Source organism: Toxoplasma gondii, chromosome V, assembly GCF_000006565.2.
Source record: "Toxoplasma gondii ME49 chromosome V, whole genome shotgun sequence".
Classification (NCBI taxonomy): Eukaryota; Apicomplexa; class Conoidasida; order Eucoccidiorida; family Sarcocystidae; genus Toxoplasma; species Toxoplasma gondii.
Window position 1 is genome coordinate 873,658 of NC_031472.1, and position 22,448 is coordinate 896,105.

Consider the following 22,448-nt stretch of genomic DNA (forward strand, 5'->3'; position numbering starts at 1 on the left):
TTGAATTTTATCTCCGCGAAAAACGTCCTCACGTTTTCCTCTTTTTTTCCTGAAAATAAATGCTCGGCTTCTTCGCCGTCGGCGAGCTCTTTTATTCTTTTGCGAGGTGAAATGGCGCCTCCCTCACAAAATGTTTTTTTCATTCGACAAAAAAGCTTAAGCCGTTGCCCTGTTCCCTCGTTCGACCAGTGCCCCATTCGCGTGAGCTTACGCATGCACATTCATATTTCAACATGCACATGGATGCTTATGGCCATATACAGTTTTTATATCTATATCTATATATATGTATATACATGTATATATAAGTATATATAAGTATATATATTATATGTGTAGACCATCGGCGCTGTTGTGCCCATGTGTGAAGTTGCCTTGAATGGTAGGAGAGGAGTCTGTTTTTTTTCCGGGGAGGCGGCTCAACTTCGAAAAGCTCGGTGTCTCGTCCTGAGACTGTTCCCTGGTCGACTGTCGGCTCGACAACGGGAGCGAGGAGCGAGTGTAGACATTTCGCAGTACAGACTCTTTAGTCTCTTCTGGTCCGATCCCCGCTTCGCCTTGAGCGGCACGAGGAGGGCTGTGTGCAAAAATGCAGATGACTTTGGGAAAGACAGACAGAGAGAGATAGAGAGGACGAAAGGCGACACAGATTGCGCTTTCGATTTGTGAATAGGAACAATGAGGATGTCTATCAGCCGCATCAAGAGGAGCAGCGGCGTAGTGAGGAAGCTGTCATAGACAAGTTGAGAGGGGAGGCATGTTGTTTTAACGAATGAGCGAAGACGATTGCGACAGACAAAACCTCGCTGAGGTAAAGAGCGGTTGGTACACAGACCGACCAGGTCGGAAGCAGAACATTAGTAGAGAAAAAAGACAAGCACAGAGACCAGGGACAGGGGGAGAGGCACAAGAGAGACTGTTCTGTATGTTCCACGAACTTTGCTTTCTTTCACTCCGGTGCCGGATCTGACTTTCGTTCGCGGCTCCACGATGACAGTTTCAACCACAAGGTCGTTTCGCGACGTTGAGACACGAGAATAGCGTCCACAAAGAGCATGCCGGCGACAATGTGGAGTACATTTTAGAAACTGAGGTCAAAAGGCTTTGTCAAATCACATGGACTGTTCATCTGGTGGGCCTTTCCGAATTCCTGGCGACCTTGCGACTCGTGTCTTTTCCCAATCTCTTTCTCGTTGGCAGGTGTACACCAATCACAGAGCATCGGGATTTCTCAATCACCTCACTGGACTTCTATTCACTATACTAGATGGAAGCGAACTGTCTCCGTTCTCTCTTTCTCTGCCTGCCTCTCTCATGAAGAAGGAGGCGCTTCATCTCTCTCATCACTGGAGTTGTTGTCAGCAACCTAACTGTCGGCCACTAAGCAGAGCATGCAGCTCGGCAGTCGCGAGCCGCTTTGTCAGCCTCAGAACTCCTGCTGGGGGTGTCTCATTCCCTCGTCCTCCCCGTTGCGTTTCTGCCCTCTTTCCGTCTTCTCTCTTCTTTTTCTGTTCACCTCCACCCGAGCGGTGCTCCACACCCTCGCTGTTCTCGATCTTCCCTCCGTTCTCTCTCGTCTCGCTCGCTCTCCTCGAGGCTGGCCCGGCCGGCTGAGGCGCCCCAGAGGGGAGCGCTCGCGAACGAGATCGCCGCGAAGTCGGAGAAAGGAACCAAGTCACGGCAGATGGAATCAGCGCAGAAGCGGAGGCACACGCTAGAGAGGCAGAAGGATGCGAAGCGGTTTCTGGAGAAGGCTGCGAAGACGCAGCGGTGGCGCAAGTGACTGTTCTCTCTGGGGAGACGCGACCGCAAGTCTCGAGAGAGAAACGCGGCGACGACCGTGAAAAAACACAAGGTCGACTTTGCTTTCCTTCGCCACTCAGTATGTCCTTGTCGCGTATTCCATCTTCTCGGCGGCTTCGCGTTTCCCCACACTTCGCATTGGTTTCCTTTCTGGGTTGTGGGATTGTCTCCGCCGGGACGCTCTGACGCAAGGCACTCTCTTCCTTGCGTTTCTTTTCTCTTTTCGGCCTGTCGCTCGTCCTTTCTGGAAGAGACGCCGGCTCCACTGAGACGGCTGAGGCCGCCAGAGGCGATGCCAAGAAGGAGGAAGACTCCCGCGCCGGCCGAGGCCTCACAGCGTCTCCGCCACAGGCGACGCCAGCGGGTGACCTCGCGGCGGCGCGGAGAGCAAGCGTCGCCGCAGAGTCTCTTAGAGCTCGCGCTGGAGAGCAGGAAGAGAACGAGGAGAAGGAAGAAGAAGATGCGGACGTGGAGGAGGAAGGCGAGCAGAAAGAGTTGACCGAAGAAACGGAGGAGCTGGAAGACGCAGAGGCAAGCAGAGAGGCGAAGTCGGGAGGAGGAAGCAGAAGCGGGCGGCTCTTGGCGTGCGGTCTGCGACTCCCCTGATGTCCCTGGGAGTTCTCAGGATGCCGAGGAGATCGCAAAAGAGAGAGGGTGTTTGATTTCATTCTTCGCTCGAGGGCACAGTGCACCTCTCTCGCGCCCGGTGTTCTCGTCGTCCAGGGGATTGTCGCCTCCGGCTTGCAGACAGCAGGTGCTGGCAGAAGCTTCGAGCGAGCAGAAACAGGCCAAGACGCGGGAGCAGAAGGCGTTTGCGCTTGCGCGTCAGGCGGAGACCCCAAAGGTCGCGAGGCCTCAAGAAGACAGGTTTGGACGTGATGCATGCGACTGTGAAAGGCCGAGTGCAGAAGCTGCATCTGCGGGGAGAAAGGCGAAACGGCACACAGAGGCGGCAGGGGAAAAGCCGGAAAGTGAGCGGCTGACGGCGAGGCATGGCCAGAGGAGCGATGGGGAGGACGATAACGAGAACAGAGCGAGAGGAAACAACGACGAAGTGACACCGCGAAAGAGAAGATAAAAGCTGCGAAAGAAGAACCAGGAACAAGGAGAGTGGAACATCACACAGAGACCCAGAAAACGATAACGGGAAGCAGCAGAGGAAGAGGAAAGAATGTTAAGCAAATTTAATCGGAAATGAGGAATCGGTCGCGAACGAGATGCCCGGGATGCCGCGAAACGATCGAGAGAGTGGCGACCATTTTGCTTGAGCTCGAGCGAACTCGGTCAGCTCGAAATCCTAAGCACAACATCTTCAGTGATCGACCTCTTCGTTTGCGAGTCCCCGTTTTCAAAGGTCCTCACTTTTCGTTCAGCCTTTACCTACTCCGTTGGCATCTATCGTTGGGTCCAGGGTGCTGCTCCACCGCAAGTATCTATGCATACATGCATGTATGTTTATATCCATGTAATTTACAAAGGGAGACAGATATGAAGAGACGTCTTTGTGTTGCAGAGAATGTGACTGTTTTCCTCCTTGATGCACTGTGCTGTTATCTGGACTTCTAGTGTCTAACGGTGACAGGTGAAGTATCTCGTAACGGGCATTTACGTCTTGTTTTTTACAAGCGTCTGCTCGCTGTTTTTTTCCGTGACTTGTCGGCAAAGGCTCTTCAAGTGTTTCAGCATTCGCGCTCTCTCTCCACGGAGTTCTGCAGGATCATTCCTTCTCGCTCTCTTCACTAGAGGTCTCTCCTGTCTCTCGCAAGCACCCTTGACGCTCCTCTGTCCACCCCCAGCACCATGACTTGTTTCTGACTCTCGCCTCTCCCTACCTGCTCGAGACGCGTTTGTGTCTCCTGCAACTCTGCCAGCAGGCCGTTTTCTTTTTCGGTTTTCGCGTCCAACCTGCGTTGCCAGGCAGCCTCGGCTGCTTCGTGCTCTTCCCTCGTCTTTCGCGCCATCTCTTCAGCGGCACACAGCGCTGCTTTCACCTGTGCGATTTCTCTGAATTCAAGATCCAGAAGAAAGAAGCCACTACGTCTCTCTGGACTCTCAGACTTCACTCTTTGTTTCCCTCTTCGTTTCGTCTCCTCTAAACACGAAGCTCTGGAGTGTGTCTCAGAGTCATCCGAGCACCTGCCGTCGCCTCCACCTCTGCCTTGTAGGCTCCCAGAACGCTCTGTCTCTTCCTCATTCTCTCTGGCTTCTCGTGTCCCGCGACAACCGCCTCTCCCGTCCTCCAACGCTCCCCCGGTCTCTCCCCAAGTGGACGCACCAACAGATGTCACTTGCGAGGCCGCGTATCGGCCTCCTGCTCGCGCCTCCGCGTTCGTTCCCTAATTCGCCTTCGTTGACGCAGAGACTCCTCTTAGGTTCACCCGCGTACTGAAGCTTTCCGCGCCGTGCTCCCATCCTTCTCGCCACCCGCCTCACCTGCTCGTTGCCTCCACGGCCTTCTGCGACTCGCGAATTCTCTCTGCTTCTCGCTCAGCCGCTGTCACCGCTGCCGTCTCCAGCGCAGCTTCAGCAGCGCCAGCCTTTCTTTCCGCCGTCGACGCTCGGAGCTCGGCATCCCTCGCAGACTCCAAGGCGAGTCGCGCTTTCCTCTCCACCTTCGCGAACTCGGCGTTCCTCTTGGCGAGCTTTGCAGAAGCTGCTGCCAGCAGCGACTTTGTTTCCTCGTGAGCGAGACGGTGGGCGGCACACGATTCTCGCAGAGTCTCCTTCTCCTGCTGGCGCGGCGTCCGCGACCGTCGGGAGACAGGAGACAGGGAGGAAAGGAGACGTAAAGCCGCGAAAGACGCGAGGGCCCCCAAACGCGAGAGCGGCAAGAGACGGGGAGACAACGCGGCAGAGAAGAGAGAGGCAACAGACAGAACGAGGACAGACCGACGCAGACCGATGCCAAGAAAGGAAACAGAAACAGTGTGCCAAGACCCAATCGAGACCAAGCGGTGGTCTCTCCCAAGGACGGTACGGAGTGTCTCCTCGTGCAGAAGAAGTTCCGCCGGTTTCATGCGTTTACTTCTCCGAGACCTTTCTCCCTCTTCTCGGACGTGTAGGACCCCCCTCTCTAGTTAGATGCTGCATCCCTCTCTCCACTGTAGCTCCGTCTTTTTCTCGGTCTATTGCTCGTTGTGTGCAAGTTTCTCTCTAGGCTTCGCTCTGTTCGGTCCTCTGTCTGCGTCTGTCTGCACTCCCTCCTTCTGCTTCTTTTACTGACCTCTGCCTGTCTGAGCCTCTCGAGCAGCTGCAGCTGGTGCGCCTCTAGGCGTTCGACTTCTTCCTCAGCTTGCGTCACGCGTCTCTGATACTCTTCCTGTTTCACCAACAGCCTCCCAAGCTGTTCTCGAAATGTCTCGTCTTCGCGATCTCTCTGCACAAACTCCGGTTCGCTCTCTGGCGGAGAACACCCTCGTCGTGCGTGGTCGCCTGCGTCTCCTTCACGGGCTCCAGTGTCTCCTTCACGGGCTCCAGTGTCTCCTTCGCGGGCCGAGCTGCCTTCGTCTGTAAGGCGGCGCATCCGCAGCGAATCCGCGCCAGAGAAAGGGTGGAAAGCGAAGACAAAGAAAGGCAAAAACGAGACAGAAAACGGCAAGCACGGACGAGGGGAAGACGCGAGCTCAGGCTGCGTGCAAAGGGCAAAAGAAGGAAGAGGAGGAGACAACGAAGCCGACAACTGAGAGACAGCGGGAAGGACAGAGGAGGACATGCTCAAGGCGTCTTGGCCTGGGGGCCTCACCCGGGGCAGGATGAAGGGAAGGCAATCCAGAGCTCAGAACGTACTTATATCTCCTTTACGGAGCCCACAAGACGCCTCAAGACGAGAGAACAAGACAGACATGTGACCCGCGGGAGACTGAGAGTGGGGGGAAATCAACGAGTAGCACGGAGACGTCGGTGAGATAATGGTGGATGTATGCGAGGTGTCAAAGAGAGGAAAAACCACTTACTCTGCCTGGGATGTTTTTTAGCCTGAAGGAAAGGCGAAGAGACACACATGGGTGGATCTGAGAAACAGGGTCTCTTCACCCTCTCGCAGATTCCTCAAGCGGAGACAGCCGTTCCTCCTCTGTCACGGAAATCGAAAGACGAGGAAGACAAGGTTTCTGCAACTGTCTTTGTGGCGGAAACTGAGAAACGGGGGTATTCGCAAAAAGACGTTTCGTCCAGCTGCCTCCCGAGAGGATATTTCTTTTTTCACACAGTTCATAGCGAGAGAAACAATTCTTCGCATCTTTCCACGCATGTGTCTTATTTGCATCTTTACGTAGAATCGCGCAGATTGTTTCGTGTATATATACATATGAATAAAAAAAATGGATTTCAGGGTACATGTTCTCATATATATATGTATATGAATTCATATATCTATATATGCTTACATATCTATATATGAATATATATAGATATGACTTTGTATATCTGTGCAGGTCTCTTGGTGTGAACAGGCAGGTGGAGAGTGTGCCGCTTGTGTTCTTTCTGTTCTTTTTCTTTTAGTTGCCGATTACTTTTCATTCTTCTTCAGGTGAGTTTTGCGCGTGGCGACTGTGAAACTGTTCGGTCAAATGTGGAGATCTCTGCGTCGCTTTGTTTTCTCAGTTGCCAAATCCCTCTCTCCGCTTGCTCCTATCGCGTCTGCCCCGTCCTTGTCATGTTTCTCCCGCGCGGTCCACTCTCGCCTTTCTTTGTCGCAGCGTTTCCTCTCTGGGTGTATCTTCATCCATACGTCCGTACCGAATCCTCAATTTGCCGAGAAAGCAGGTGAACTGTGGCCGCCAGACGCGCCTTCTCCGCTAGCGCCGCTGCAAGCGCCTCCTCGCATCTACGAAGAGCGTACAGGCGCCGTAAAAGGAATTTCGCAAACGAGAGACTGTCTCCGAGTTCGTCGTGATGAGTCAAGACGAAGACATGCACTGGATTGCGTTCACGAAGAAACGAAGGGCAAACAACGAAAGAGCGAGTTCGCGCGAGGTCGGAGTGACGCCCTGGCCTCTGAAGCTGTCTCTGTGTCTGAAGGGTGTGGGTGTTCCATCCTTTCTCTCGGAGACAACGTGTGTGGTTGGCTCGGTGAATCTCGCAGCACAGTCTTCCCCCTCCGCCGCACCGAGTTCAGCTGTTCGTTACTTTTTAAGTGAAGGACAAACTCTAAGGGGATTCACAGATCTCCTTCTCGCGTGTCTTCGAGACTAGCTGTTTCAGATGTCCCCAAAGCTGGAAGCGGCATGAGCACCCGCCCAAGTAGCTTCCCCTAGTCTCCTCGAACGCCTTTGTTCCAAAGGCAGATCCACCACTCTCATCTCGCTGGCGGTTTTTCCTCTGCGTCGATCGACTTGCTGGTCTCCCTGGTGCATGGAAAAGGAAGAATTCCTCTCACTTCCGAAGCTCCTCGTTGCTCCGCCGGAACCTCTGCGCGAGGTCGTCGCATGTCCACTCCAGAGCTGCCGTCCGCGCCTGAGGCGAAATAACGACAAACGAAGAAGACTAAAATGCGCAGAAAGAAAGAAGAAACTGGCAGAGGGAAAGAAGAAGATTAGAGTGTCAAGAAGAAGACGAAGGAACGAAGGAGCGGCGGAGATTCAAGAAGATGCTGGTGAAGGCGAAGAAGGAAGCAAGGTGTCGAGGAGACAGGAAAGGAAGGCCGAAACGCCGCAAACCACGAAGGCGTCGAAGAAGAGGCGGGAGGAGCGGACGAAGCAGCATCAGAAGACCGATGAGGCGACGCGAACGAGAAGGAGAACGAGAAGTAAAAGAGACTCCAAACGGCGAGCGAACAGTTGACGCAGGAGAGGCCGAAAGGACGCGGAGAAAGCGAGTGAGAGGCAGACGCAGGGGCAGAAAGTGATCGTGGAGAAGCGAACACCGTATATGAAATCGCAGACGGAGACGACCGTCGGTCGAAAACGGATCGGGACAAGCGGCAGACGAAGGTAGCTGAGTGGAGGTAAGCTTGGTGTGCAAGACGCGAGGGCGCAAGACAACAGCGAATCTTGGCGCCCCCTAGCGCAGCCAGCAAGCGGCGGCGGGCCGTCAGGCGCTGCGAACAGGAACGGAACCCACTAGGAGACTTCGCACAAACGACCGGCGACGGTGCTGCACATATGACTAGCGTCGCCTCACCTGGCAAAGTCCAGAGGCGCGTTGCGTGTCTCTCGCTTCTCTTGCGCAGCTGCAAAGAAAGGCAGTGCGACGGCGGAGGACCATCGCCGGTCAGAGAGAGAGAGGCAAACTTCATCATCGCGCGGACGAACACTGGGAACACCAACGTTTGCGTCATCCGCGAGGCGTTGATGGCAGTGGAACTTGCCGCGAGCGTGGAGGCTGTCCCTCGTCTCACGCGGCGCGCAGCAAGTCTCGGTCTCGGCTTCACTGGGAAAAAATGCTTTTGTCGAGAGGTTCCCTTGCTCAGCGGAGTCCCTCTCTCGGCTTTTCGGCAACGATGGCAACAACGAGTTTCTGCGCTTTCAGCCTGTCGGTGAAGTGCTCGCGTTTTTGCGAGTCGGTTCCGTTCTCGACTCTGACAGCCATTTTTCTCTGGTCCGCCGTGAGTTCGGTTTCTCCCGAGCGATCCTTTCCCCTTCCGGTTTCTTTTCTCCCTCCTACGAGTCTCTGGGTTCGACTCGGCGCGACCTACTCATGGCCTCCTGAGCACTCGTCGTCCTCTGGGCAGCGTGGACCTTGGACATCTCCAGCTTCGTCGTCCTGCACAGTCGGGGGAAGGAAACATAAAAAAGTCGGAACACCGGGGATAGACGAACTCTTTTCCAGAAGCAGGGCGAGGAGACCAACGTGAGAGAGGTACGGCCAGAAGGGAAGACCGAGGCTCTTGTCGGGCGCCTCGGACTCCTGCTGTATTCTGGAGAGCTTTCCTTGCCTCGCTTCAAGCTCCAGTATGTCACCAGAGCGCAGCAACGGAAAGGGTGTTGCAGGATTCGGAATAGACTTCAGTGAGCGCCATTTGCTTGGAGGACAGAAACGCCCAGAAAGATAGGGGAGTTGAGGTGAAAAAGGCTGCAGGTCGAGCATAATAACGGAAAGCGTGTATGAGGAGTCAAACCGACTGGCCAGAGTCACCGCGGCTAAATTGCTGGCCCAACGCTGCAGACTTCGAAGTCGCGAGAAACAAAGCTCCACCTCAGGAGAGCCGCGAGTCACGAGCTGTACAGACACGGAGAGCACTCGGACGATCCCAACAGGCAGGGGAGGAGGCGCAGACGTCGGCCGGTCAGGATGAGAGAGGACAGAAAGATGCGTTTGTGCAGCAAATCTGGAGATGAAACGCGAAGCACCAGACAGACGAGAAGGCGACACCCGGGGGAGCGAAGACGCGCAAGTCAACCAGTAGGGGAACAGGGGAACACCGGAGGAGGAGAAGGGGAAATCGAAGAGAGATGATGACGAAAGCGCCGACTGGAAACCGGGGAGAACCGCCAGCAGAGAGAAATGGAAGAAAAACAGAAAGGCGGGAGACAGACCAACAAGGAACAGCGCACAAAGACCAGATGAAGCAGGCTTCAGGACGCTTTGGCGGTACGAGGGAGACAGAGGAAAATCTCGATTGTTGGCACGACGAAAGCAGGCCTCAGACAAGGATGTCGAGCAGCCGTGAGGAACAGGTGACTAAGACAGAGACAGAGACACAGTCAGACATCATACGGTTAGGAAATGAAACGCCAGAGAGAGTGTCGAAGGGATCGCCTTGAGACGCACTTGCCAATCTGTCAAGAGGACAAAGAGAGTCCGTTTTTCTCTCTTTCTTTAAATTTTGTACCTCCGTAAGAACATATGCTGCCTCAGGTGAATTCTCCTGGCACAGAGGATCACGAAAGGAGAAAGGCCTCTTCTCTTTCTTCTTCTCTCTCTTGTTCTCCTTTTTGTTCCCTTTCTTTTTCTCGTTCTTGTTCTCTGCTTCTTCGTCTGTCTCCGTTGCCTCTTTCCGTGTCTTTTTGTGTGTCGGCTGTTCTCTGCGTAGAAACGTTGAAACGCACGAGGGACTGATGTACGAGAAACTCAGCGCTCTCCTGCCTGGCTCCAGCTGTTTGCCTGTCTCTTCTTTCGTTTCTTGGCGCCTTCCTCGCTCCTCCCCTGGCTCGCTCTCCGCGACGCTTCCGTCTCCTGTCTCGTCAACATACAGCCCACCGCTGGGCTCTGCTGCTTCCGTTTCCTCTTCTTCTTCATCGTCTTCACCTTCCCCGCTGTCGTCGTCCTTCATGTATGTCGCTGCATTCGTCCTCTCTCTGCTAGCCACCGTCCCGAAATGCGGCAGAGGCCATCCATCCCCTGCCAGTGACTCTGAAGGCGCCGAGGGTGAGTGGAAAGAAGATCTGGGCGACTCAGGTGTCGCGTCGAAGCAGAGGGCAGAGACAGTCTTGGAGCCTTCACTTTCACTCGAGAAGAAAACGCAATTGTCTCCGTCTGTCTCTGCTTCACCTGCTGCGCCACTGTCCCCTTCAGTTCTCCCCTCTCTCTCTCGTCCTTCTCTGATTGTGTCGATCGGGGGTCCTCGCTGCCTCTCTTTTCTTGCCTTCTGTAGGACCTCGCAACATCTTTCCCAGTGGCGGTCGACTGCTTCTCTTTGTCTCGCGAGAACTTGTTTTTCTCTAGCGAATGTTTTGAGGTCCGCTGCATGCGTTGCCTTCCTTCTCTCCAGAGACTCACGATCGCTTTCCAGCCGCTCTTGAGACAAAAGAAAGGCCTTCGTCTGTTGCTTGAGAGACTCGAGCATGTCCCCGAGTTTGTGCTCGCGCACGGAAACTTGCGACTCAAACGCCCTCTTCTCGCGCTCCAGTTTCTGTTTCTCTTCCTCGAGGTCTGCCCGGAGACTCGCAACCTTTTCGTCGACCCAAGCCAGCCGCTCTTCTCTCTCCATCTGCTGCGTCTCCGCCGCTGTTGCTTCACTTTGTTCTTCTCCCTCTCTTTCGTCCTCTTCTCTTTTGTCTTCGCCCCGCCTGCTCTGGGGTTCAGACCTCCCAGGTTCGCTGCGCAATCGACAGAGTTTGTCGCATTCTCGGCGATACACATCCTTCTCTTCCTCAAACGCCTCTTTTTCTTTCCACAGCTGCAGCCGGCAGACGTCCACTTCTTCTCGCGCGACCGCTAAAGAGTGCTCTTTGTTCCTTAACTCTGCTTCCTCCTTCAGCAACTCCTCTCGTTCTCTCTCCAGCTCGGCTTCATGTTGACAGAGATCTTCTTTCTCCCGCCGCAGGACTTCTCGCTCTCTATCTAGTTCTGCTTTCTCTCTCTTCACGGACATCTTTTCCTGCAGGAGCGCTTCTCTCTCCCGCTGCGTCTCTGCCTTCAGTCCCGAGACATGTCTGTACACCCGCTCGCCGAGTCTCTTCTCGGCGTCCAGTGCGTCCACGAGTCTGTACATCTGTCGCTTTCTCAGCCTGAGTTTCCTTTCTGTCTCAGAGAGTTTCCTCACTTTCCTCCGTATCTCCTCTACTTTCTCTCTCAAACCCATCGCCTTCTCCTTGAGCGTTTTCTGCACTCGTTCTTGGTACCTCTCCACGCGCTCCTGCCGCCTCCACTCAGCTCTCAGTCTTGCAGCTTCTTTCCTCAATTTCCCTCTCTCTTCCACTTTCAGTCTCTCTCTCTCTTTCTCGCTCTGGTTCTCGCTTTCCCCTCGCCTTCCTCCTTTCGGTCGTTCTCTCTCCTCAGTCGCTCTCTCGCTGTCCGCCCTCTCTCTCTTTGTGGGGTGCATCTCCCCGTTTTTCGCACCGAACTCAAATCCCTGCAGTTCTTGGCGTTCCTCCTCGAAGCTGCCTCCTTCTGCTAACCTGTCGACGGCCCCGGCAGGCGGCAGGCGACTCGAAGAAGACCAAAGACGGCAACAAACTCCAGCGTTGCTGTTGACGAGCGCAGACGATGCCGTGCCCCCCTTTGGAGGCGCGTCTGCCTGCTCGGCAACTGCCCCCCTTGCACCCTCTTCTGCGTTCTCACAGTTCGCCTGCTTCGCTGTACTTGACGCAGACGAATCGCCGAATAGGCTCTCCACTTCCATGAGGAAAAGCGACGCGGCTCTTGAAGACGCGGAGAGAGACGAGGACGATGGACAAGACTCTCGAGACACAGCAGTAGCAGCAGGTAACGCAGCCGCGGGAAACGGAGCAGGAGACGAAGCATCAGAAGAGTGGAAAGGAAACGATGCACCTTCCAGACATGTAGAAGCAACGGATGGATATCCAAGAACCGCAGAAGCACACCCTGTCACAGCAGAAGACGCAGTAGCAGAAGATGAAAAAGGAGCAGAGTGCGAAGAAGAAGAAACGGAAGTTGGGGCTCCACATGCGCAAGGAGAGGACGAAAAGGAAGTCAAATCCAGAGAAAGAGACCCCGCGTCTGAGGACGAAATCGGCGCCAACGCGACGCGATCTGTCGAGATGGCGCACGGAGAGCAGGGAGGCTCTTGCGAGAGCAACAGAGGGAAAGCGTCGCGTTTCAACGTCGCCTTCGATTTCTTCATCTGTGTCACTTCCTCTCCTCCCTCTTCCCGACGAACAGGAGAGGCTGGCGTTTCCGTTGCCGCGTCTGAACGCCTCTTCGGTAAAAGAGCGGGGGAAGACGGTCCTCCACACAGGGGAGGGACTGACGTCGGAAGCCGCGCTTCCGCACAGGAGTCCAGAGCCGTCAAGGCTGCGCCATTTTTCATGGGCGAGGCAGCCGGAGAGAAAGAGGAGACGAACTCTGCGACTGTCGACTCGCACGAGAGACAAGCCGCAGGCTGGGCGGTCTCCAAGGGAATGCACCCTTTCGTCGAATCCGGACCGAAGCCTGAGGCACCAGAAGGAAGTGAGACAGAGACTGAGAGAGACGCAGGCCGTCGAGCGGAGGCCGAGACGCCTGTGACTGACCCACCTTCAGTTTTCCCCTCTACATGCTGCTTAGACGCGAGAGGATCAGACAGGGAAGAAGAACGAGGCGGAGAGGGGAGACGGACAGAAGACGCGCGAACTGTGGTGAAGAGAAGAGAGAGACAGAAGAAGAGAAATCTGTTCGCTAAGAGCAGGTCGAGAAATGGAAGCATGCACTCCAGAGCCTCGGGGACGCAAGTAGAGGAAGCTGCAAACCAAGCAAACACGACGTGATGCAGAGGATACAGAAACCTCAATCAACGAATTGAACTGTTAAAAACGAAACGCGCAAATGGTGAAGAGAAGAGCGAAACGAGGCAACTGAGACGACCCCTTCACGGTCTGGCCAGTCCACGAAGAAAGAAGGATCGTGCATGGAGGTTCTGCGGTGCATGCGCTAGGACCCGCAGAGACGCTCGTCTCCACTCTCACCGTCTTCTTCCTCTTCGTTGATTCGCGTCTCCTCTCTGCCGCCTGCGCCGACGTCGGTTATCGCGCGAGCCTTGGACTGTGTGTGCGTCTCCTGGGAGTTTCTTCGCTCTCTTCTGAGACTCTTGTGGTTTTTCGTTCGTCCCAAGGAAGCCTTTGCTTCTTCAGGATCATCTCGAGCTCCTCTGGTACTTTCGTTTAGTTCTTCGCCTCCACCGCAACTTCCTCTGTTTGCTTCTTTCGAGCCTGGACGCGGTTGAATCTCGGTTCCCTCCGATATCGGAGCTTTGCCTTCTCCCAGATTCGAGCGTCTCGGGCGTCTCGACTCTCCGTCCTGTCCGTCGTCACCAGTTTTAACATTCACGGAGCAAGCGACAGATTCACCTCTGGGAGTTACAAGCATTCCCTGGCTAGCTCCTCGATTCTCGCTGTCTCCCAGCAGGTTCCTTTTGATCTTGTCGCTCTCCTGACAAGAGCAACGCCGCGGCGACGAGGTGCGAAATCCGCTCGTGGGGTCGATGGCTTGCCGTCGAGTGTCTGCACATGGCGCGTCGTCCGCGCCAGCCGTCCTGCGCTGTTCGTCAGGCGCTTCCTCATCACTGTCGATTTCCAGGTCGGAGAAAAAGTCAAGAAATGAAGAAGAAGGCGAGGACAGGGGGCTGTCGAGAGACGAACGCCAACTCAGGTTCTCTGCCGCAGAAGCCGCTGAGCTGTTCTCTTGACCTTCTCGAATCTCCGCACCGTTCGCCAACGTCTCGCAGATGTCTCTTTTTCCCTCGTCTCTCTTTATATCCCCCTCTCTCCTTTCCTCGTTTCTACCTCGAACGTCTCCCGCAGAAGCCGGTGAGACGGCCGACGCGAGTTCTCGCGACGACATCAACTCGGGACTAGCAAATGAGGCAATCGAGGAAGAAGAAGATGAAGAGGAACAGGAAGAAGAAGATGAAGAGGAACAGGAAGAAGAAGATGAAGAGGAACAGGAAGAAGAAGATGAAGAGGAGCAGGAAGAACTTGTGGGTGCGGCAGGCGAAGTACCTGAGTTTGTCGATCGAGTCGGCGAGAAAGAGAAGCGCGGGTGTCGCCACATCTGTCGCAGCTCTCGGGCAAAGAACTCGGATACTTCCTCGGGAGAAAGAAGTGAAGTGAACTCTGAAGGCTTTAACGACGAAGACGACCGGGGAGAGGGCGAGGAACAGCGTCGATGCCCCTGGGTCTGCATGCATGCTGCCGCGGAGCCGAGCGCCTCTCCAGCGTCCTTTCGCATCTGGGAGGCGACCGTCGAAGCCGGGGCACCGCCGGGGGAGAGCTGGACGCGTTCCAGATGGACTGCTGCAGATTCAGCCGAGTCGGTGAGCGGTGGTGCGACCTCTTGGTGCACAGAGGTAGGAGAGAGAAGGGTGGGAGAGAAGAACGCCAGCGACGAGGGATCCTCGCATGCAGACGCCTTCTCACGCTCTGCAGAATCCCCTGGAAGGTCGAGGCGCAAACCTAACGCAGGTCGAGACTCGGAAACAGAAGGCCCTAGCGACGCAGCCGAAGACGAAGAAGAAGCCACAGACGACGGAGACAGAGAGGAAGAATACCGAAAAGAAGAAGAAGAAGACAGAGAAGAAGATGGAACAAGAGACGAGGAGGGACAGGAGGTGGAATGTGTGGTTGAGGGCCAACAGGCCATCTGAGGACGAGAGAGAACGTGGTTGTCTGGAAAGAAGAATGGCGTCGTTTCGCAGGGGACACTGGCACACACAGGCGCGTTTGTCGTCACAGGCAGAGCATGGCCGCGGAGGTCTCCTGTTGTGGAAGCGAAAGATGAGAGTGGAGAAGCTTGTGGAAGAGAGACTGAGGCCATAGACGCGACGGTTTCGTTCCCAGTCTGCCCATTTTCGAATGCCTCCAAGCTGAGTTTCTCTTCTCGGAAACCGAAGGTCGGAGAGCACGGTTGTGGCGACGCCGCGTCGGGGCCTTGGAACCCAGGGGTGAGGTCGAAGAGGCTTCCGCATGATGCGCCTCCTTGTCGAGCTGAGTGTCTCCTGTCTCCTCGTTCACTCACGGCGTCTTCTTCCTGTCTCTCTCGAGGCTCCTGAGTTCCCTTACAGCCTGCACTTCGGCTTCCGCTCTCGATCAGCGAGGACCAGACGGAGAAGGCAGAGAGACGCGACGAGAAAGAAGACGGAGTCCACGCCCCAGGAACAGCCGAGGAAGGAAGAGAGGAAGAAGACAGGGACGCAGAAGAGTAAAGAGATGGCGAAGACGAAGGTGAAGAGGAAGCGAACGCCGAGCAAGAAGAAGCAGAAGAAGAACGAGGGACAGAGACCGGCCGCTTTGTCTCTGTCGAACGCGGTGTGTGTCGATTTCTCTGCGGGGACAGGCTTCGGGTGGACGAAGAGATCGAGAACCCGGGGAAGGATAGAAGCCACTTCGAGGGAGAATTATTGTGTTTTTCCTCTCCGCCGATGTCGAGCCTCGTGTCTGTTTCCCTCACTTTCATCTCCACCGGGTGTCTCGAGAGACGAGGTTGTTGGTCGCTCCTTCCTCTCTGTGTGGGCTCAACGTGTGTGGGTTCAAAGTGTCTCCTGTACCGAGGGCCTCCTTCGTTAGACGGACTCGACGCCTCAGCCTGTGATGCCCTCGGAGAGGCCGACAATCGTCTTCGTTTCTCCGGCAGGATTGGTCTTTCCTCAGCTGCTGTTTCCCCTTCACCGGAGGCTGTCGCCGGTGTCTGACTTCTACGGCTTACACTCCCTTCATGGCGCTCACTGGAGGTATACGAAAACATGTGTGTCTCCATTTTCCTCGTGTCTTTGCTTCGTTCGCTCTCGCAGCTTCGGTCGACGCCCCTGCTTCTGCTCTGTCTCAAAGGAGGACAGAAGGACAAGCAGCGCTGGTGTTTTTCGTCCGCCTGTCTATCCTTGCATGGTTCACTCGTGATTCTGCTTCGTTGTGTAGGCTGTAGCCGTTCTTCGGTTTCTTCTTTCTCCTTTGTCGCGTTCGAGTGGAACGACGAAGAAGGCGGAGACTCCCTCGACTCTCCTCGGTTCGTCTCTTCACTCGTCTTCAGCAGCTGGCCTCTCCTCCCCCTTCTGCTCTCGGTTCGGTCTCTACTCTCGCGAGTCACCTGTTTTCTTCTTCGTTCCTCACGTGCCCTCAGCAGGAGACAACGCTCTGACCTTCCAGACTCGCTTTCGTCTCCCTCGCAACTTCTCGCTTGACACAGAGGCGACTCGACGCTCGCTTCAAAGTTCCGCAGAACTCCTTGTCCTCCCAGAAGTTTCACTTTTCTGCGCCGCCTCTCGGTTTCATCTGAAGACGAATGGACTCCAAATTCTTCTTGCGAACAAGCTCTCGACATATCGTAACTGCGGTTGACCATTCGGATTCTTGCTTCACTAAATTTCTTCCTCCTTTCTGCTCTCTTCGACTGTGAAAACGGAACTCGACAGTCAGAAGGGGAGAGGGTGGTGCCTCCGAAACGGCTTCTCCTTTCTGCGTCGCTTTTTCCGTCCAGACGATTTGGGCTTATTTCACAACGATGCACGTCGGTGCATGCTCTCCATGATAGGCGATAGTTGTGTCGCTCGTCTGTGTTGCGTACGTCGTTTCCAGGACGTTTTTCATCCCCTCCTATACTACCTTTTTCCATGAGCCCGCGCGAACTTCCACATGGAAGGAGAACTTGTGATGTGTCTGACTGTCTTCTCTTCTTGCTTTCCAGTGATCCCCTTCGTGAGACGCCAGGCCGTTGTGCTGTCGAGGAGCTTGCGGAAAGAGCAGCGGAGCGAAGGAGTCCCGCTTCCCCTCCACCAGTGGTAAATTTCTCTTCCGACGTGATATTACATTTCTTCTTCACTCCCTCGGCTGCATGGCAGGGAATTTTTCCTTCCGAGCTGCCCTCACTTGCCACTGCTTTTTCTTGTAACGAGAAGCTTTCTTCTTCCGCAGATCGGTATTTTTCGTGTGTCGGTAGCCGCCGGTCTGCGGCCGACTCCACGTCTCTGTTGGACAATAGGTAACGAGGCGAAAGGAGACTGTTTTTGCTGCTTCCTAACTCATCTGTCTTGGTCCGAGCGCGTTCCCCTTGAGGCGCCGGGTGGACCTGACCCCCTGTTTCAGTATCTCTGTGAATCTCCCCGAGCAGTCCGTTCGTTCTGTCTCCTCGAAGACATCGAGGAGACAGTCGTCTGGAACGGGAAGTCTCCTCAGCAGTAGCCACAGCGACTTCTGCAGCCGCTGCGGCTGCGGCCTTGGCTTTTTCAGCTGCAGCCTTTGCTGCTGCTGTGCACATTATCGATCTCGCTTGGCTGGGAAGGTCTTCGTCTGATCCATTACGCAGGTGAAATGCGTTCGAGTCTCGAGGCTCCTGCCTCTCGCCTGGCCTCAGCGAACAGCCATTTGCCCTGTCCAGAGAAGGCAAGGTCTGTCCATGCTTACTAAAACGGGACACAGTCGCCCCCTGGCGTGATAGGTAGATGCCTCGCGATTCGGTGAGAGGCGGCAACAAGACAGCCTCTCTGGGGTGATCAGGCCCAGGGGCTCTTGGTTTTTTCGAAACTGTGGCGGACGTGGAGGAGAGTGGAAATCCAGCCTCACCGTGGCTAGCCGTGAAGTTCTGATGTGCACAGAACTCACTAGGCTGCGCCTGTCGAGCCGAAGCACACGGAGACTGAGAGAAGAATCTAGAACTGGAGGCTTGCGTTGGAGAAATGTGAGAGGTCGGGAACGAACTTGTCTGTTCAGGCCCAAGGCATGACGCTGGCGGTTTCCTCGTCTCCTCCGAAATCGCTTTTCTTCGACCGAGATGCAAGTCGATTCGTACGGGGTTCCTGCACCGTTGCCAAAGACCATCGTAGATCGATGGAGAGGACGTTGCTGGAACGCCTTCCGCAAAAGGGGAAGGTGAGCGTGGGAACGTCTGCGGAATTGTGAATTCACCGGTGAAGCCTTCGCGACGCACGAGGGTAACAACTCTCCGGGGAGAGTAGCCGTCACACGGTTGACACAGCGAGCTTTGAACAGATTTTCCCGACGGTAACGCCTGAACTCTGGTGTGGTAACAAATCTCCGACAGCTGTCGAGATGCGTTGGACAGATCCCCGGAAACTTCTGTACTCGATCCAGCCGTTGCATGGTGTGCCAGTGCATGGTTCAATTGCGTGTTTGGCAGGGGCGCAGTTTCTAGAGGCTTCCCGCATGCGAGGCCGCGCGTTTCATTTCCTTCAACGAAAGAGGAATTTCTGGCCGCCGAAACGGGTACGGACCTAGCCGGGTGGACTACCTGCACTAAATGCGAAAGGCTTTGAGGACCTGTGCTGCTTCGTGGATACGAAGACGCTTCACCGGTGGCGGTGAAGAGGTCGCCAATTGACGCTGGAGTTGGCAGAAGGACTTCTGAAACGGAGGAGCCTGCTGAACAGCTTTGTATATTTCGAGGAAACGGCGAGTCCGGGATGTGCCGAGGTACGCATGGCGCACCAGTCCCGCTCGCCGCGTTTCTTCCTGCTGGCGGGTTTGCCAGCCCATAAGGGGGAAGGGAAAGGAATCGCGAGAAACGTCGGTGCTCTTTGCTGAGCCTAGGAGTTTGGGTTCCCGTTACCAGAGAAGCACCGCGGATTCCCGAGTGTGGACTGCATGCAACTGATGGAAGAGGAGCTCTAGGAAGCGGAATCCCCCGTCTGGAGCCAGATTTGGTGACCTCCCCTGATGGCTGATAACAACACGGAGCGTGCCTTTGAGCCATCGGGACGGGATACAGACTGCGGAATTCGACAGGTGGTTGCAACTGACGCACCCTCAGCTTCACCCTGCATGCATGCTTCACTGGCGTCTAGAGTGAAATGGTTTGGAACCCGGAAAAGGGGCTTTTCTCAGAAACTGGGAGTCGAATCCCGAGGTACCCCGTGCAGGGTCTTCGCAGCTCCATGCGCACGGCAGCAAGACAGAACTCCACTCGGCAGGATTGGAGAAGACTAGCATTTGGGCACTGTTTTTTCGTGTTTAACCGAGGAGTGCTTCTACCCTCAGTGACTCGAGCTCGGACAGGAACTGGAGCGGCTGCTGTAGAGATGTAAATCGCTCTTTTCGAAATACCATGGAGTTAACTCGCAGCAACAATTCTTGCCAAAAGAGAAGAAGCACTCTCACGCAGACTTTGACTGCCAGTTCGAGTACTGCTGGTAAAAACATTTCATGTACGAGATCGCCGCTTTCGTCCTGCTTGCTGGACTGTATACTCGTGGCAACTGCTCCGATCCGGGTGACGCTACGCTGCCCAGATACCGTCAGAACGTGAAGAGGCGGAGATCCGTCTTTTGCATTTCGCCTTGTGTTCTTTCGAGTGAAACAGATACTTCTTCTGTGCCTTCCGAAAGCCAGATTACATTTGCGTCAGATGCGCAAGAACTACAGACGAGATGCATGGCAACTCGTGAATGATTATTCGATGAAGTTGACCAGGGGGTACACGAAAGACAAAGAAACACAAGCAATCCCCCCATGATACCGGAGATCGCCTCTTCTCGTGACGCCAAACAACACCCTAACTGCTAACGTTTGGTTCTATCAGCCATGTCACAACAAACACGCCTAATCGGCTGGGATTCCCGGAAGATACAGACACGAGAAAAGCATTCTGGTGTCGGCCAGGATATCAAGTATTATCTTGCAATAATCGGCCCGACGACGGAACCAGCGTCGCTGGCTTTGACTATTTGCGGGTGCAGCTAACACTGTAGGCTAACATGGATGCCACATTACCCCTCAAATACCGATTCCATGTCAACAGGTGATGAGTGGAACTGGTTTATGGGGCAGCGCGGCGTACTCTATAAACTACTAGGACGATTCCTGCTTTTCAGGGAAACCTTCCCCGTAGTTTCCGTTGAAATGACTGCTTTATCCTTCCCTTCAGGAAGAAAATATCCAATCAAGAAAAGTGACATAAAATGACACTCTGGTGGCTGATCAGGCCCCACCAGCTGGCGGGAAAAGACGACCTCTCTGGCCCCGCTGTGGTTGAGCCTCTCGACGCTTCACGAGCCGGGGCTGGGATCTCTCTCCACGCGAATCCCTATCGCACTCTAACACGTTGTTTAAAATTCGGAACCGCGACTTAAGGGGCGCGCAAAAGTCAACGTTGTGCCTCGATGTGTATTCGTGCCTATCTATGGAGCGGGCGGCTGACACCGGCGTGGGCCGCCTTCGCATTTCACTATTTTCACACGTGGAGCATTTCTACTTACGTAAAGCTGTAATAGCTATGCAGTGAGATGTCTGAGGATCAGCCAAGGACTTCTTCAGTTGGTAAATGACAAGCGTATTCACGACGAATTATTTATCCGTCAAGCAAAACCGGCAAATGCGGAGTGCTTCGATGTGAACAGGATGAACGTGCACCACCCCGTTTCCGCGCAGCGTGGCAAGACGTATAACACGCAAGATCTCACGCATTCCAACATTGCATGGACTTCGCACACGCAACGACCCTTCCACTCACCACCCCTCCAGGGTTTGTCGTTTTCACAGCTCCCTCATCGGGTTCACACTCTTCTCGAATCCAGAGACGAGCTCACGTGCGAACTGGAAGAGGAGGCACCGCGGTGGCACTTCTCGTGAAACCAAAAAACCTACGGTGTCACGGTTCTCGACTGTTCCAACATAAATCCACAGTCAACAACGAGGCACAAGACACGAATACAGTTCGTCGCAAAATCCTTGTGGACGTTGTCGCGAATAAAGCATTTTTCCATTCATCATCGGCAGGCGGGTGTCACGCGCCCTCACTTTTTATTAGCCACCCTCTACGCGTGGCACTGGCACAAGTGCACAGCGAAGAGCGAATAAACCTGATTCACGCATGTCTAGTCATTCCCTTTGAATGATCACAAGGATCAGCGAGAGTGGACGTTTGTCAATCGAGTCTTCTTCCACAGCCGGCCCACGAGGAACGTCGCTTCGTCTCTTTCCAAAAGTAGTGCAATGCGTCTTACAGCACTTGTTGCATTGCGATTCCAGAAGCAACCACAAGCAAGAAAGTGAAGAGAGACTGAGTCTCACATCCAGACACCACCACCACCGTCGATGTAACGGTACGCGTAACTTCCTCTTCTTTGGGATTAACATCAAGGATTAGGTGGCTGTTTGCCGCATGGCCTGTGAAAGTGCTGTGCGCCGCTTGCCACGAGTAGCTGATGGTGACGGGGTCTTTTACCTCAGGAATTTTGAGGATACCATAGTTTGACTTACTGTCGCCTCCGCTCCAGAACTGAAAATCTGGAGGCGCGATAGGAAACATGGTTTGGTAGGTCGCTTTTGTTGCATCTGTGCAGTTTGGCTCCTCCCCCGGACACACGTACTTTGACACATCTTGCGGATTTGATGCGATTGCTCCGGGACACTGAATCGTGACGCTGTCACCAGAATGCACTAAGATCCTCTTTCTTCCGAAACTGGTCCTGCAAGTCGAAAAAACAGCGAAGTGCTCTTCCGCGTGGGCAGTCCACGACGGCACCCAACAGAGCAGCACGGCACCAAATGCACACAAGAGACGTGACGTCCTCATTGTTCTAGATCCGAAACTGCGAACCTCCTAGGTAGAATCAGTTCGTCACCATGCGGTACCTAACCGCCACACGAAACAATTTCGGAGTATTAAAACAACAGCAGTGCAATGGCGCCCCTGCACGAGCGAACAGAATATTCAGTGGCTTCAAAGAAGTTCCCGGTGCTCTGTTACTACGAGTATGGCGCAAGCTCAACGCTGGGCGTTTTAATAATGACTTTGTCTAATTAATGTAGCAAAAACTGGTCATGCCAGCAGTTGTACCAGGTGTCGCAGGTTTGCGTCGCAAAAGCGTAATTGCGCGAAGCGCCGGCCTCGCGCGCCAATCTTCGAAGCACACGATCCCTGATTCAGTGGCTACAGGAGGGGCCGACGGTGTGGCAAAAATGGCTGGCAGACCGTCCATCCATTGCAGTTGCTCTCCCCTGTTGGACTAAAACCGCATAAATAATTCTCGAGTAACCGATTTGTTTGTTTCTAAGGTCCCCATCGTCGTCCATGGAATCTGTTTTAGTGGAGAATGCCGGAATGTCTGAGATGCTTAGTTGTTCAAGTCAGCATTCCAGCTGGAGCGGTGCTGGCGTCAGCATTCGAAATCCCCCCGTGACGGCGCATCGGACCGAAAAGCAGATTTTTGCCTAGTCCGGTCAACAAAACACTGTGGGAAACCAGAATGATGGAAGATCTGCATGGGATAAATGGAGCAGCCGGACGGGTCCTGACACTGGTATGAGCCCTTGCTGCTTTCTAGTCGACACCTGTCATCGACATCGGATTAGAAGCGACGTGTAGTTCATTAGAGAATAGTT

General features: G+C 54.5%; 2 protein-coding genes across 2 annotated transcripts; both read right to left on the bottom strand.

Moving 5' to 3' along the window:
* Positions 1–763: 763 nt before the first annotated feature.
* TGME49_213255 (hypothetical protein) lies at positions 764–17,403 on the bottom strand. The gene is made up of 11 exons (XM_018779597.1): positions 13,089–17,403; positions 9,575–12,576; positions 8,438–8,505; positions 7,924–7,972; positions 7,181–7,257; positions 6,541–6,628; positions 5,757–5,778; positions 5,027–5,310; positions 4,237–4,535; positions 3,636–3,807; positions 764–2,720 (listed from the first exon to the last, which is right to left on the bottom strand). The coding sequence occupies exons 1-11, from the start codon at positions 17,365–17,367 to the stop codon at positions 1,359–1,361; spliced, it is 9,702 nt and encodes a 3,233-aa protein (XP_018637881.1). The 5' UTR covers positions 17,368–17,403; the 3' UTR covers positions 764–1,358.
* A 1,901-nt stretch (positions 17,404–19,304) lies between these two features.
* SRS25 (SAG-related sequence SRS25) lies at positions 19,305–21,891 on the bottom strand. Its single transcript, XM_002371026.2, has one exon. It carries the CDS (start codon positions 21,637–21,639, stop codon positions 21,064–21,066), a length of 576 nt encoding a protein of 191 aa, XP_002371067.1. The 5' UTR covers positions 21,640–21,891; the 3' UTR covers positions 19,305–21,063.
* Between the last annotated feature and the right edge of the window lie 557 nt (positions 21,892–22,448).

Coding starts and splice junctions, on each gene's coding strand:
- SRS25 (XM_002371026.2), bottom strand. CDS start 21,639: ATGAGGACGTCACGTCTCTTGTGTGCATTTGGTGCCGTGCTGCTCTGT.
- TGME49_213255 (XM_018779597.1), bottom strand. CDS start 17,367: ATGTGCACAGCAGCAGCAAAGGCTGCAGCTGAAAAAGCCAAGGCCGCA. Junction 8,506..9,574: donor CAGCATATGTTCTTACGGAG/GTACAAAATTTA, acceptor CCGACTGTGCAG/GACGACGAAGCTGGAGATGT. Junction 6,629..7,180: donor AGCAACGAGGAGCTTCGGAA/GTGAGAGGAATT, acceptor CGCTCTTCGTAG/ATGCGAGGAGGCGCTTGCAG.